Source organism: Acanthisitta chloris, unplaced genomic scaffold (assembly GCF_000695815.1).
Source record: "Acanthisitta chloris isolate BGI_N310 unplaced genomic scaffold, ASM69581v1 Scaffold44464, whole genome shotgun sequence".
NCBI classification, from domain to species: domain Eukaryota; kingdom Metazoa; phylum Chordata; class Aves; order Passeriformes; family Acanthisittidae; genus Acanthisitta; species Acanthisitta chloris.
In genome coordinates this window covers 1-12,912 of record NW_008671771.1, presented here as the reverse complement: position 1 = coordinate 12,912, position 12,912 = coordinate 1, and the positions used below count along the sequence as shown (strand labels likewise).

The window sequence follows — 12,912 nt, the reverse complement described above, 5'->3', positions numbered from 1 at the left end:
GCGCCCTGCGGGTATCCCCGTTCGGACGCGGCCCCGCGGGTATGGGGGTTTGAGCTCCGTGTTGCCTTCGCTTGAGGAACGGGCGAGCGGTGTGAGGTTTCCCCTCCTGCCTTCGCCCTCTCACTGCCGTGTGTTCCGCCCCTCTCTCCCAAGCCTGCAGCCCGCCCGAGCCATCAGGCCCATCGACCGCAAGTCGGTTCATCGCATCTGCTCGGGACAGGTCGTGCTGAGCCTCAGCACTGCCGTGAAGGAGCTGGTGGAGAACAGCCTGGACGCTGGAGCGACCAACATCGGTAATTCGTCGAATTTCATAGCTTCTCACGGGCTCCTAAAGCACCCTTGACTCACAGTGTATAGGAAAAAATCTGGGCAAGTGTGTTTGCAGTCATTTTACACCTCAGACTAATAAAACGTTCTGATTCGCAGGTACCGGGTGCATTCATTGCTAGAAGCATGTGAGTTTGTGATTTGTAGCCCTTTTGGGCCACTAAATAAGGTATGTGGCCTGTGCAGGTGAGCAGTGGCCATCAGGCTCTGCCAGCTGCAGCCTGAGGCTAGCCCAGGGTTAGGGCAGGGCTGCAGTTCCCAGAGCTGCCAGGATTGTGGCTCTTAAAATTGGGAAAACTTCTCTTCGGGCAGAAGTGCAGTGAAGCTGAGCTACCTGCAGGCACAGGTTTGCATTTGGTTGCCCTAACTTATGACAGCTATGAGAATTTTTTGGTTGTTCAAACTTGATATGAAAAACTGTTGCATGATACATTTACTTCAAGCACAAAATTGGTGCTAAATGCCATGTACGAACACACAGAATTAAAACACTTTATTACTCTGTTTTGTAGATATAAAACTTAAAGATCATGGAGCAGAACTGATAGAGGTTTCAGATAATGGAGATGGAGTGGCAGAGGAAAACTTTGAAGGCTTGAGTAAGTTGAGCTTTTTTCCCTAATTTATATTTGAACATCTTGAAAGTATGTTTGCAGTAAGAAAGCCTCTTCTTAATTTCCAGAGTTTAATAATATTTAATAGATGCTTAGCTTTTAAACAATATGTGTGTGACCTGCAAGGCTTAGGCATAGCCAGACTGGACTTGTGTAGTGGTTTTGTGGTTATAGTTCTTGTAGCTCAGAAATAGTTTTTGATTTGATTGCTTGTTTAAGTGGCACAAATAACAGAAATAATTACAGAGGAGAAAATCCCATAAATATTCACTTAGACTTGTATTCATGTTGAGTCATGAGTCACTGGTGAAGAAGTTGAGCTTTGTGGAAGTGGCTGCTTTTGAGAGGGGAATTATAAACTTGAATACTTGCAGAAATTGCATGGCTGACTGTAAAATTCTCCACTTGCTAGTTTTAAATTGCACAGAATGGGAGCGGAAGCAACACTGTTTGATAAATCTAACTGGCCTTTGCAACTAAAATCGTGATATTTTTTGCATGTAACAACTAGGGATCTCTCCCACCCTAAGTTATTACTCAGTAACTTCAGTGTTCACAGTATGTACATGGTACATCAAACACTCATTCTCCTGCTGTTCCAGGACAGTGAAAGTTCAGGGATGCTGCTGCTAACTCAGTTTGTTACCTGGTGACTAGTGCTGCACTGCTGGTGTGGGTTGAGTCCTCCTCAGCTATTCATGGTGGAACAGGCTTATCCCTGCCCACTGTCCATGCACAGCACAGAGCTGCAGCTGTTTCTTGCAGGGCGGAGTCTGACAGCAGCAGCAGAGGCAGGTACTGTGTGCTGCTCTGAGGCATTTTGTAGTGCTTACACCCATGATGCTGTTTAAACCTGTGGTATAAACAGGGAATTACAAATCTGAAGATTCAAAAGAGATCTTATTTATAGGAAAAAAGGAAAGGAAGCAGTAATTTATCTCTAATAGTTATATAAAATACAATGAATAATACAGAAGGTTTTTTGCTTCTTGACGTGCAAAACGTGCTTGCATAGACTAGTGTCACTTTGAAGTGAAATATATATTTGAAATATCTTTTTCCAGCTCTGAAACATTATACATCAAAGATACAAGAGTTTTCTGATCTGATACATGTTGGAACATTTGGGTTTCGAGGTGAAGCTTTAAGTTCACTCTGTGCATTAAGGTAATGAATGTTATTTATTGTTAGTAGAAAGTTCCTATATGCACAAAAATAACAAAACGCACCTTTTCAGTTTATCATAAAATGAGGCTTTGGAAACTTCCAGTTCCTTACTGCCAGGTCAGTTTTGAGCAGTAGGTTGCATGACATCCTGAGTCCTTTCCAACCAAAATTATTCTGTGATTCGCAGCATCTGAAATTATTCTATGATTATAAGCACCTAATTGGTCATTTTATATACAATTCGACCATTACTTAAGTATACAAATCTTTACAGGATGGGGCTATCTATTTGCATAAGTGTTTGTTTGATCCTTTGATGTGAAGCACTGTAATACCTCAGTGCTGTTTGCTAGGCTGTGACTCATTAAAACTCTGTTTCAGTTCTTCCCAGACAAACTATACATTTAAATAGCACAAGCTACATGGTAAATACACTTGTACACAGTGCTGTGCATAAAGAGTGTTCTGCTGTTACTGTTAGTATGAGGAATTAAGTCTCCAGCAAAACCAGACTTCAACGTTGCGGTTTAGAAGGAAAGGGAGACAAATAAAATGTTTGTGTTGTAGCTAGAAAAATGTTACACTGCTGTGAAGAGTAGGTTTTCAGTTGTTTTTGGTGAAGAGTTAGTTGTAATTAACTTAATAGTATTGCTGTAGTTTTCATGCCTGATTAGGTAACGAGGAATACATAAGGCACTCTGAATAATTCTGTTGTCTCTCTCCTTCCATTAGTGATGTTACCATTTTTACCTGTCATAAGTCAGCGAAGGTTGGGACCCGTTTGGTATTTGATCACAATGGTAATATTACTCAGAGAACTCCTCTTCCACGACAACAGGGAACAACTGTGAGCTTACAGCAGTTGTTTTACACGTTACCAGTGCGGCACAAAGAATTTCAAAGGAACATTAAAAAGGTAAGGTCAGAAATTCTTAATTCAACGGAGTTGTCAAACCCCAGAATTTATTCACTACTGAATGGAATTCAGTTCTCTGGAATACATTGATTATGTCAGACTACCTCATGCCTGTCTTGAACCTTAATCCAATAAGAAAAGTCTTCCTGTATGTTTTCCTCTTCTCCTCTGCAATAATTGGGTTTAGAGATGTGTTCTCAAATGTTCAGATTTTGAAAAGAATCTGTATCACCATCACTTTTGTGTATTGTAAAATCGGAGACTGTTGTGCTATGGCTAAATATCAATCTTGTAAACATCCTTTTTTAATTTAGTTTATAAATATTTCAAAAAAAATTAAACTTACACTCTCCCTTTTTGTCTTACCTCCGAATACTGAATGCTTTGTTTATGCATTTTTGTTTTAAAATAAGAAACATTTCATACAAATATGAACTTTTTTTTCTTTACTAGGAGTATGCAAAGATGGTTCAAGTGTTGCAGGCATATTGTATTGTTTCAAAAGGAGTGAGGATTAACTGCACCAACCAAGTTGGCCAAGGGAAAAAAAGCTGTGTGGTATCCACTGCTGGGAGTCCTAGTTTAAAGGAAAATATTGCAGCAGTATTTGGACAAAAGCAGGTATTGCTTTTATTACTGAAAAGAGAGATTGTGTAGTCGTGTCGAGATGTGTTTAATGTGCAATAACTGGAGGATGTGAGAGCCTCTCGTGGTGTGAGGCAGTGGCACCAATGTTGGCTTGTAATGCACTCCGCAGGCAGAGAAAGGACAGACACCGCAGCCCTCACGGACTCCCTGGAGCTTCTGAATCTGCCCAGAGGTGTTCTGATGGAAGAGAAATGATTTAGGACATGGAGTTACTGCTTAATATCTCTCCAGAGCCAGTTTTAAGAGCTGTTCTGCCAGCAAATGGTCTGTGTGTCACAAGACAAGGCATTTAAAAAATCCTGAAAATGGTGTGATGTGAATGTCTCAATGGGGAACAGAAAGCTGAGGTGTTTCTAGGTTTTGCAAGCTCTTCCTGTGAAACTAAGTTTCATTAGTGTGCTGGGTAACCTTTACAGGGGCTGATTGCACTCAGCCCCTGTAAAGTTGTAGACTGTGATGCTTTCTAATAGATAAAAAGATAATTATGATCCTCTAGGTGAAAGCAAAGATGGAAAAAAGCATCAAAACATCCCTCCTACAACCATCCATTACAGCCATCAGAAATACTGCCCCTGCAGAGATTTCAAACCTCTTCACACTGGCTGAGAGGAGGTGGAAGATGTAAATTTGTCTTGCCACATGGCAACAAGCCTAGCTGAAACTGCAGTTACTTGAAGAGAATGTTTAGATATTGCTGCTTTTATTATAATGAATACTTAAATGTAAAATCAGTCAAAGATGCTCTAATGGCAGAAAAATATTCGTGGCAAGACTGGGAAAATGTTGGTGCTAAACATAACTGTTCTTAAGGAACCTGTGATTCAAATAACAGATACTTTCTAATAGTTTTGTTGTTCTTTCTAAAGAAACTTCTATTACTCTTTTTTTCCTTTTTTTAAAATTTTTTTTCTTGCATAAAAACTTGTTTAGGTCATATGTAAGGAGCTCGAGAGTCCAAACTGCATCAATCAATTTGTTGTTCTGTCTATGTATATTTTAAGGCAAAGGTTGTGATACCAAAGGATGAGAACAGCCATTCATTAAGGCATTGCTCTGTTTCTCAGTGAACAGTGCTCCTATCTTCTAGGAGGTTTGGGGATTTTAAGTGTTTGACTGGATCAACCAACTTGAAGAAAGTCACCATTTTATTAAACAAATTTTAAGGTCAATAAACAATTAAATAGAAGGGGAAAATCTATACAGGTTTAACCCTTCAGTTCCTCTTTTTTCTCTTTTTTTTTTTTTCAGTTGCAGAGCCTTACTCCTTTTGTTCAGCTCCCTCCTAGTGAAGCTGTTTGTGAAGAATATGGACTCAACACTTCTGACACGCCACAAAATCTGTATAGGTAATTAGAAAAGTACAAACCACTGTTGCCAGTGGCACTTGACCATAAACAACAATTTAAATAAACATAAAAGAAAGAAAAAAAGTGTGGGGTTAATAGTATTGAAAACAAGCAAGAACAGTACAGTAGATACTAGTATACAGTTTAGGAAAGACCATCACTTACATCCCACGTAGTTATCTGTTACTGTAATCTGCTGAGTGTCGCTGGTGAATTGTGCCTGCTGTTCATACCTGTATTTCCTCAGCAGCATTACTGAGAAGTGGTGAGAGATGAATGTGAATCAGTTTGTGTAAGCAAATTACCCTTTACTTTCTGAAAGTGTACTTTTGTATCTCTCACTATGCGTGAGACTGGTCAGATATTGATGCATCTATTTGCCAGTGACAGTTCACAACTGATCTCTTTTCTGCTCTCAGAGCAGAAAAATTACAAATGTTATGGGGTTTGGTTTTTTTTTGAAACCAGAGCAAGCTGCTTGTCAATTGTCTGATCCTTTTTGGAGCTTTTGTCAGGTAAGGAGTTGAGAGAGGAAATACGTGTACCTATATACTGATGCTGTGTGGTAGTGTTTCTTTGAGCCCCTTATAAAATATCCTTCTTAAATATGCTCAGAGACAGAAAAATTTGGTTTGCTTTTCTCCTCCATTTTACCTTGTTGCATTATTATCCTGCAGAATCACAGGCTTCATCTCCCGCTGTGATCATGGTGTGGGAAGGAGTACGACAGACAGACAGTTTTTCTTTATCAACCAGCGTCCGTGTGATCCAGCAAAGGTGAAGCTTTTCCTTTCCTAACATCACCAGTGCTAACTTATCCAATATTCTCTGAAAACCTCAGGATTAGTAGCTCATGTGTATGTTGGTGGTTTGATACTGCAAGTTCCTGTGCCTCAGGGTTTTGTCTTCGTTGTGTCTGTTTGTCTGAACAAAAGCTCAGTAATACAGTATAGTACAATATTGTACATATGCAGTATTGTCATAAATACAATTTAGTGCATTAATTGTTTTGAAGAGACTTAGTTAACAAATCCTGTTGAGAAATAGATAACGGTATTGAATTTCATTGTGTTTTCACCTTTTCTGCAGGTTGTTAAGATTGTGAATGAAGTTTATCACTTCTACAATAAACACCAGTATCCATTTGTTGTTCTTAACATTGGGGTAGATTCTGGTAAGTTGTGAATAAGTTTCAGTAAAGGCTATTACAATTTCTTCTTCAATGAAATTTTTATTTAGAGAATGTTATAACTTTCATCTCTAGGACTTCCTGCACCCTGGGGATGTTTCGATCCAGAGCTGGTGAGGGAAAGATAGGGCCTAGCTGTGGTTCCACTATTTGTCTCTTCCACTTTTTTTATACTCAAAAGTAACTTCTTAAGTAATGACAAAAAGGCAATCTCAAGGTTAGCTTAAATGCAAGAAAACTTGTATCATGTTTTTGTGTGTGGAACACTGAGACAGATAAGTGTAATTTGCAGACAAAATGACAAACAAAAGAGAAGCTAATTCTGTGAAAATTTATTTATAAAGCAAACCACTCTCGTGGTGTTTTTTTTTCTCTCCAGAGTGTGTTGACATCAATGTAACTCCAGACAAAAGGCAAATCTTACTTCAGGAGGAAAAGGTTTTATTGGCAATTTTAAAAACTTCTCTGATGGCAATGTTTGGTAGTGATGTTAACAAACTCAGTGTCAATCAGAAGCTTCTGGACATTGCAGGTAGGACACAAAATGTGGAAGTTTTATGTACGACATATGGTAGAGAATTGAAAGTGGAAAAATGTGTTTTTAAAAGCCCAAAGAAGAAATGAATTAGATAAATAAAAATAAAGTAGGATCTGAAGTTAAGTGATGTGGAAATGACACATACCAGCACGACATAATTTACAGTCAACTTTGTGGGGAAAAAATGTGCACAAAATTAACTGATAATGCTTGAAAGAGATTTCTCCCAAGATACTGGGAGAGATCTGTCTTTCCTTTGTTTAAATATCCTTGAGGAAGAATGGTTAAGGGCTCATAAATAAAATCTGAAATTTGAGTATGTGTTTGTTGCATTCTGAACTTTGATTCTTTGATGATATCTACAGATCTTGATGATTCTGTTGTGACTGTTGTTCTTCTGTGTTACCACCACCTCATCCTCCTCCTTTCATTCAAGAGAACCCCTTCTAATTTTCCTTTTTTTACTGACATGCAGAGTCCGTTGTAGCCTAGTTCTTACTGCTATTTTAAATTAATCTTTATTAAAACACATCTCAGGCTGACACTTTGCAAGGTTGAAGTCCTCTAATTCCCTGCAAACCCATATACTACAAGTAGCTGTTGTACCATCTCCTTAACCCCTTGCCAATGGAACTTTATAGTGACCATTAAAGTGTAAGAGAAATTCACTTTTTATTGTCACCTGGTCATTAAACTGTTTTGGTGCTATAAATAAAAGTGCTGATAGGACTGATTGCTGTTCCTGTTTAAGAAGAGATTCCAAATTCATTCTCAGGAGTGCCATTAAGTGGCTTCAAGATGTGACTGCTAGTCTGGTCCTTATTAATTCACTCTAGCGCCATACTCATTGTCTGAAGCTTGAGGGCTCCTTTGAACAGTTTTCTATCTTTCTCTCTACTTTCATTCCCTTTACTAAAACACATCATTTAATTCAGGTTTCCAGCTAACGTAGAATCTTTAAACATTTTTTCTTTTGATTTTATTAGGCAACTTGAAGAAGACACTTGCTGAAGAGACAGAAAAGCCTCAGGTAGAAATGCTATCTGACGCCAAGACTGAAAGTCCCAGTGGTGAAGGCAAAAGAACAATGACTCTTGCCAGGTTAAGGGAGTCATTCTCTCTCCATCAAATGACAGACAGTAGTTTTCAAAGCCCTAAAAAGGTAAAACAGCAGCACAGTTCCCCCAGACAAATGTTGCTTGATACCACTTTGCTTACTGTAAAGACACAAAGGGCTGTCTTGGCTAAGGAGCCTGAGAGTTGTCCTAAGATGAACTCAAAGGAGTCAATTCCAAGCAGAAAATTAGAAGATAATGCAGATTCTGGATGCTGCAGCATTTCTGAGTCAGATGCTGGATGCAGTACACCAGAAGCTGTGAGCTGCATCAGTAGTGAAAGTGCAGTTAATTCCCCTGAAGAATTCTGCAGCACAGAAGAACAACTTCAAAATGAATGTCTTAAAACTGCTGGATGTAGTGAAAAATCATTGGACTGTGATGTTCAGATCTCGGGCACAGAACCTGAGTTAAATCAAGTGAATGACTGGACTGATGGAAATAAGTTCTCTCAGGAAGCCAAAGGTTCTTCCCCAAGAGTGAAATGTCTTAAAAGCAGAAACTGTCAAAGTGAAGCAGATGATTCCAAGGCAGGTAAACACTCTGAAGTGAAGAACATTAGTGTTGATGTACTGGTAGAAGTTGAAAAGAAAACTGTGCCTCTGGAATTCTCTATGAAGGTTTTGGCAGAAAAGGTAAAAAACGTAATACAGCAACAGCAGAAAAATACAGAAAAAGAAAGTTACAGAAGATTTAAAGCAAAAATTAGTCCTGGGGACAATAAAGTAGCAGAAGATGAATTAAGAAAAGAGATCAGGTATTGTCGCTTTCTTAACATATTGTATTCATCTGTTATGATTAAGGAAAAATACAAGACCTGTCCTGGGGGATGTGCAGGAGGCTTAGATGAACCTGTTACATTTGGGTCTATGTTTTATTTAATGTCCTTAAAATGTCTATTTGATGAGTTGTGTTACTGACAGAGCAGCTGTTTGAACTATGTGCAAACAGAATGTGGAAAACGACACTAAAAAGGCCACAAACATCATGGATTTGGCTTAGTTCAACCTTGTAAGTTGCAGTGCAGTCAGAGAAACACCAGACTTCATGACAGATAAGACACTGTGAAAAGACTTTGTAACTTACATTTCTCCCTCGTGTGAATTGGAAATGTGGTGAGATGTGGCTGTAAAAATTAGTTACATTCAGGTGGTCACTGGACAGTAAAAGTCCATGATTTGTTAATTTTGTATTAAAAAAGGTGTTATGAAAGTCTTTAATTGTGAAAAGAAGGCAAATATGTCACCTGCCTTCAAAGCCCTGATGCTGTCTTCAGTGTTACTTGGACTATTGCCATCCTGCCTGTTCCTAGTTTGATGGTCACCAGTGGGAGAGCCCTGAATGAGTCCTGAATCAAGGACGGATTGTGTTCTGTCAGAAATAGCCTCATCAGTCAGTGACAGGTCCCAGAGAACTGGACTTTTTCACATTTATATCCTGCTTAAATGACATTTATTTTTATTAAATGTAAAGTCTGTTCTGCAGGGCAGAAAAAGATGGTTTTAAGTTTTGCAGTCTAACATGGTAACGGTGAGGTGTAATTTATAATCTCTCCATGTTTTCTGTCTACAGTAAAGAAATGTTTGCAAAAATGGAAATCATTGGCCAGTTCAATTTAGGGTTTATAATAGCAAAGTTGAATTCTGATCTTTTCATAATTGACCAACATGCTACTGATGAGAAATACAACTTTGAGATGTTGCAACAACACACTGTTCTCCAGGGGCAGAAGCTGATAGTGTAAGTATTTTCAGTGGTAAGTTTAGTTCAGTGCTACCCAACTGACTTAATTCTGCTGAGTAACACTCAGAAGTAACTGTGAGGGTTTTTTAACGAAGCAGAGTGAGGTGTTTTCATAGAGAGCTCTGTATTAGCATCTCTAGGTTGGTCTGGACTGTGTACCTGTGTAACACCATCTTTGTCTCTCTCTTCCAGGCCTCAAAATCTCAATTTAACAGCAGTAAATGAAAGTGTATTGATTGAAAATCTGGAAATATTCAGAAAAAATGGGTTTGATTTTGTTATAAATGAAAATGGTGAGTTTGGCCCAGAATTGCTGGAAATAAACAAGTTCAGTGGTTTAATCTTATTTATTATGCAAAAATCCTTTGGGTAATTACCAGAAGTTTTGACATAATATACATTATTGTATGTGGTTGGTTTGGTTTTTAAGACTTAGGATTTAACAGAACATTGTGCAGTATTTATCTCACCAGCTTTTTGCAGAGGTTTCTGAAGACCCTTTGGAGTCACTGTTAGACACTATGACTGGATGTGTATTTTCTGGACATGTTACAATAAAACCCTTTTGCTTTATAGTGTACTTGCTGGTCTTGCTCTTGCACTTGCAGGGGTATGTGCAGGCAAGGGATACATCCAGGAATTTAAAATTGGTACCATTGGTAACTGATGATCTTTGGATTTCCTTAAGGCTTTAGCATTGACTTGCTATGTACTTTTGAGCCATTTCTGTAACCTGCAAGGTCCTTACTGTTTTCCTTACACAGTGCAGATAATGAAAGTGCTGTGTGTCACCACTTTGCTGTTTAGGAAGTCACTACACATTTTTTTCCATGGTCTTCATTCCAGAATCTCCATTTAGGGATTTTTTTGGGCCTAAAAATACTATTATTTATCACTCTCTGGCCATCAGAAATCCTTAGTTATTTTGTAGTCACATAACCTCAAAATAGCTTCATAAACCATTTGTTCTTTGAAATGGGAGGTTTGTCAGAGATTGGATCTATCTGCTTTTAAGTTGCAAATAGTTTTTTTGTTAATGTTAAAAGGACATTTGCCATAGTGACCACTGTGGTTAGTTAATTACCTCTGTCAAAAGACTAAACGTTGGCATATGTGCAAATCACATCACATTAATGTATCAAAGGAGTTTCTCGATTTTTCTTTCAAGAAAATGTAATCGATCTGTTTCTTTATTAATCATTTCAAACCTTCCAGCTCCTGTAACTCAAAGAGTTAAACTGATATCGTTGCCAACGAGCAAAAACTGGACTTTTGGTCCACAGGACATAGATGAGCTGATCTTCATGCTGAGTGACTGCCCTGGAGTGATGTGCAGACCCTCCAGGGTCAGACAGATGTTTGCTTCTCGAGCTTGCAGGAAGTCTGTAAGTACTGCACTGCTGTTTGTTTTCATACAAACACCACATTTCTATTGTATTACAGGTGGCTGTGGCTGTGTATGTACTGCAGGAGAAGCTTATTTACTATTGAGTGCCAACAGCTAATATCCTTTGTTTTGTCTGGTGTCACTTGGGAAGCATTTCTGGTTGTTTCTTTGTTCCAAGCTAGTGCACTTAGGAGCACTGTGCTAGCTGTGCTTTGTCTTCTGAGGGTCTGGTTTAGTAGCTGGAGTACTGCTCTGATCTGTGTCAGCTGTCAGTATGGAGAAAGGAAATAATAATTAAGTTTTTTCTTTGCAGGTGATGATTGGAACTGCCCTGAATGTGCAGGAAATGAGAAAACTGATCACCCACATGGGTGAGATTGAGCATCCCTGGAACTGCCCCCATGGAAGGCCAACTATGAGACACATAGTCAGTTTAGACCTGATTTCACCAGAATAAGTAATTTCTCTTTATTAACATGTTCAATTTTAATTCTTGGCCATATTTTGAGCTTTTATTGTGACTCTTTCATTTGGAGTAAAAACATTTTAGCCAGTCATCAAATTTGGTAACAATAGCACTTAAAGACAATTCAGCATTGTAATTCCTGCCAAGTCAACAGCAACATACTGGAACTCACATGTAAAAACTTTTCTTTTATTGCAGTTTACTGTGTGTGTTACTTGTCTGTGCAATCAAGACTTTTATAAAATAAATCTAAATGTTTATATATAAAGATCAGGAGTAGGTGAACCTCATTTACAGCAAATACACTGATTCTTAACATGAAGTGGAATGTGAATTTAAGTCCCTAGTAATGCCATAAACCAAATATTAACTTTCTATGTTTATACATCCTGCAAGTGATGATTTTAAAGAAAATGGAAATGATACACAAGTTAAAATACTTTTTTCCCCCCTTATACTAAATCTGGGGTTTCATTAGATAATTCCTTCAACCATTAATATTGCATTGAATGATTAACTTACTGGTGTCTGTGTTTAAGGCTTGAATAGAATAATTAATCTGGCATATTTACTTTTAATTAGCATTGTGTACCCCTTCATATTCCAAACTTGTTTTTCAAGAACAAGGATCCTTTTACTGAGAATGTATGGAAAACAGCTGTCTCACCAGGCACTGCCCATCAGGTCAGTCTAAATTATCTCACAGTAGAATCATAGTTAGAAAATTGTCTTTTTGCCTCAGAAACCACTACAAGAAGTAGCTAAGATCTTCCCCTTCTGTAGGATCAATATTTGACGTGTTTATGGATGCCTTTCCCTTCACACCTCCATTTGAAAGGAGGTTGTAGAGAGACAGGGGATGGTCTCTTCTGCCATGCCTAGAGTGAGAGGGTTAGAGGGAACAGCCATGAGATGATATGGGAGGTTTAGAGTAGGTATCAGAAAAAAGTTTTTCCCAGTTAGGGTGTTCAGGCACTGGAATAGATTGCCCAGGAAGGTGGTGGAGTCACCATCCCTGGAAGTGTTTAAGAGGCATCTGGATTGATACGGTTTAGGGGGTTACAGAGGAGTGACAGGTTAATAGTGGGACTTGATCTAAGAGCTCTTTTGCAATGATTCTGTGCTGCTGCTGGAGCTGTGGCCCTGATGCTGTTCCCATGCTGCTTCAGAGCCGCATGGCTGAGCATACACATCTGTGCCTGCCACGCCTGTGTGCGTGGGCCAAGTGCCTTCAGTTCCAAAGGGAACCAACCGCTCCTTCCCATCCCTGCTCTCAGTCCGAACGAGCCGTGGGGAAGAGAGTCAGTCCCCGAGCTAAAGCAACACACGGACAGGCTCCACAGCGCCGGTGATGCACTGCCCTCCGCAGGGCCCCGAACAAAACTGGGTGTCCCCGCACCGCGGCGGGGGTTCCCCGCGCCAGGGGTACCCCGCGCCAGGGGTTACCCCCCGGGAG

The 12,912-nt window shown here is 39.3% G+C and overlaps 1 protein-coding gene across 1 annotated transcript; it reads left to right on the top strand.

Moving 5' to 3' along the window:
- Positions 1-153: 153 nt before the first annotated feature.
- On the top strand, positions 154-11,724 carry PMS2 (PMS2 postmeiotic segregation increased 2 (S. cerevisiae); the record flags this gene model as incomplete). Its single annotated transcript, XM_009074208.1, is given in 16 exon segments — positions 154-293; positions 840-926; positions 2,006-2,108; positions 2,841-3,024; positions 3,508-3,645; positions 4,921-5,018; positions 5,696-5,795; positions 6,108-6,192; positions 6,587-6,739; positions 7,732-8,617; positions 9,433-9,455; positions 9,458-9,501; positions 9,503-9,600; positions 9,796-9,896; positions 10,819-10,988; positions 11,304-11,724. Coding segments are annotated over 16 exon segments (2,554 nt in total), but the record flags the coding sequence as incomplete, so codon positions are not given.
- Between the last annotated feature and the right edge of the window lie 1,188 nt (positions 11,725-12,912).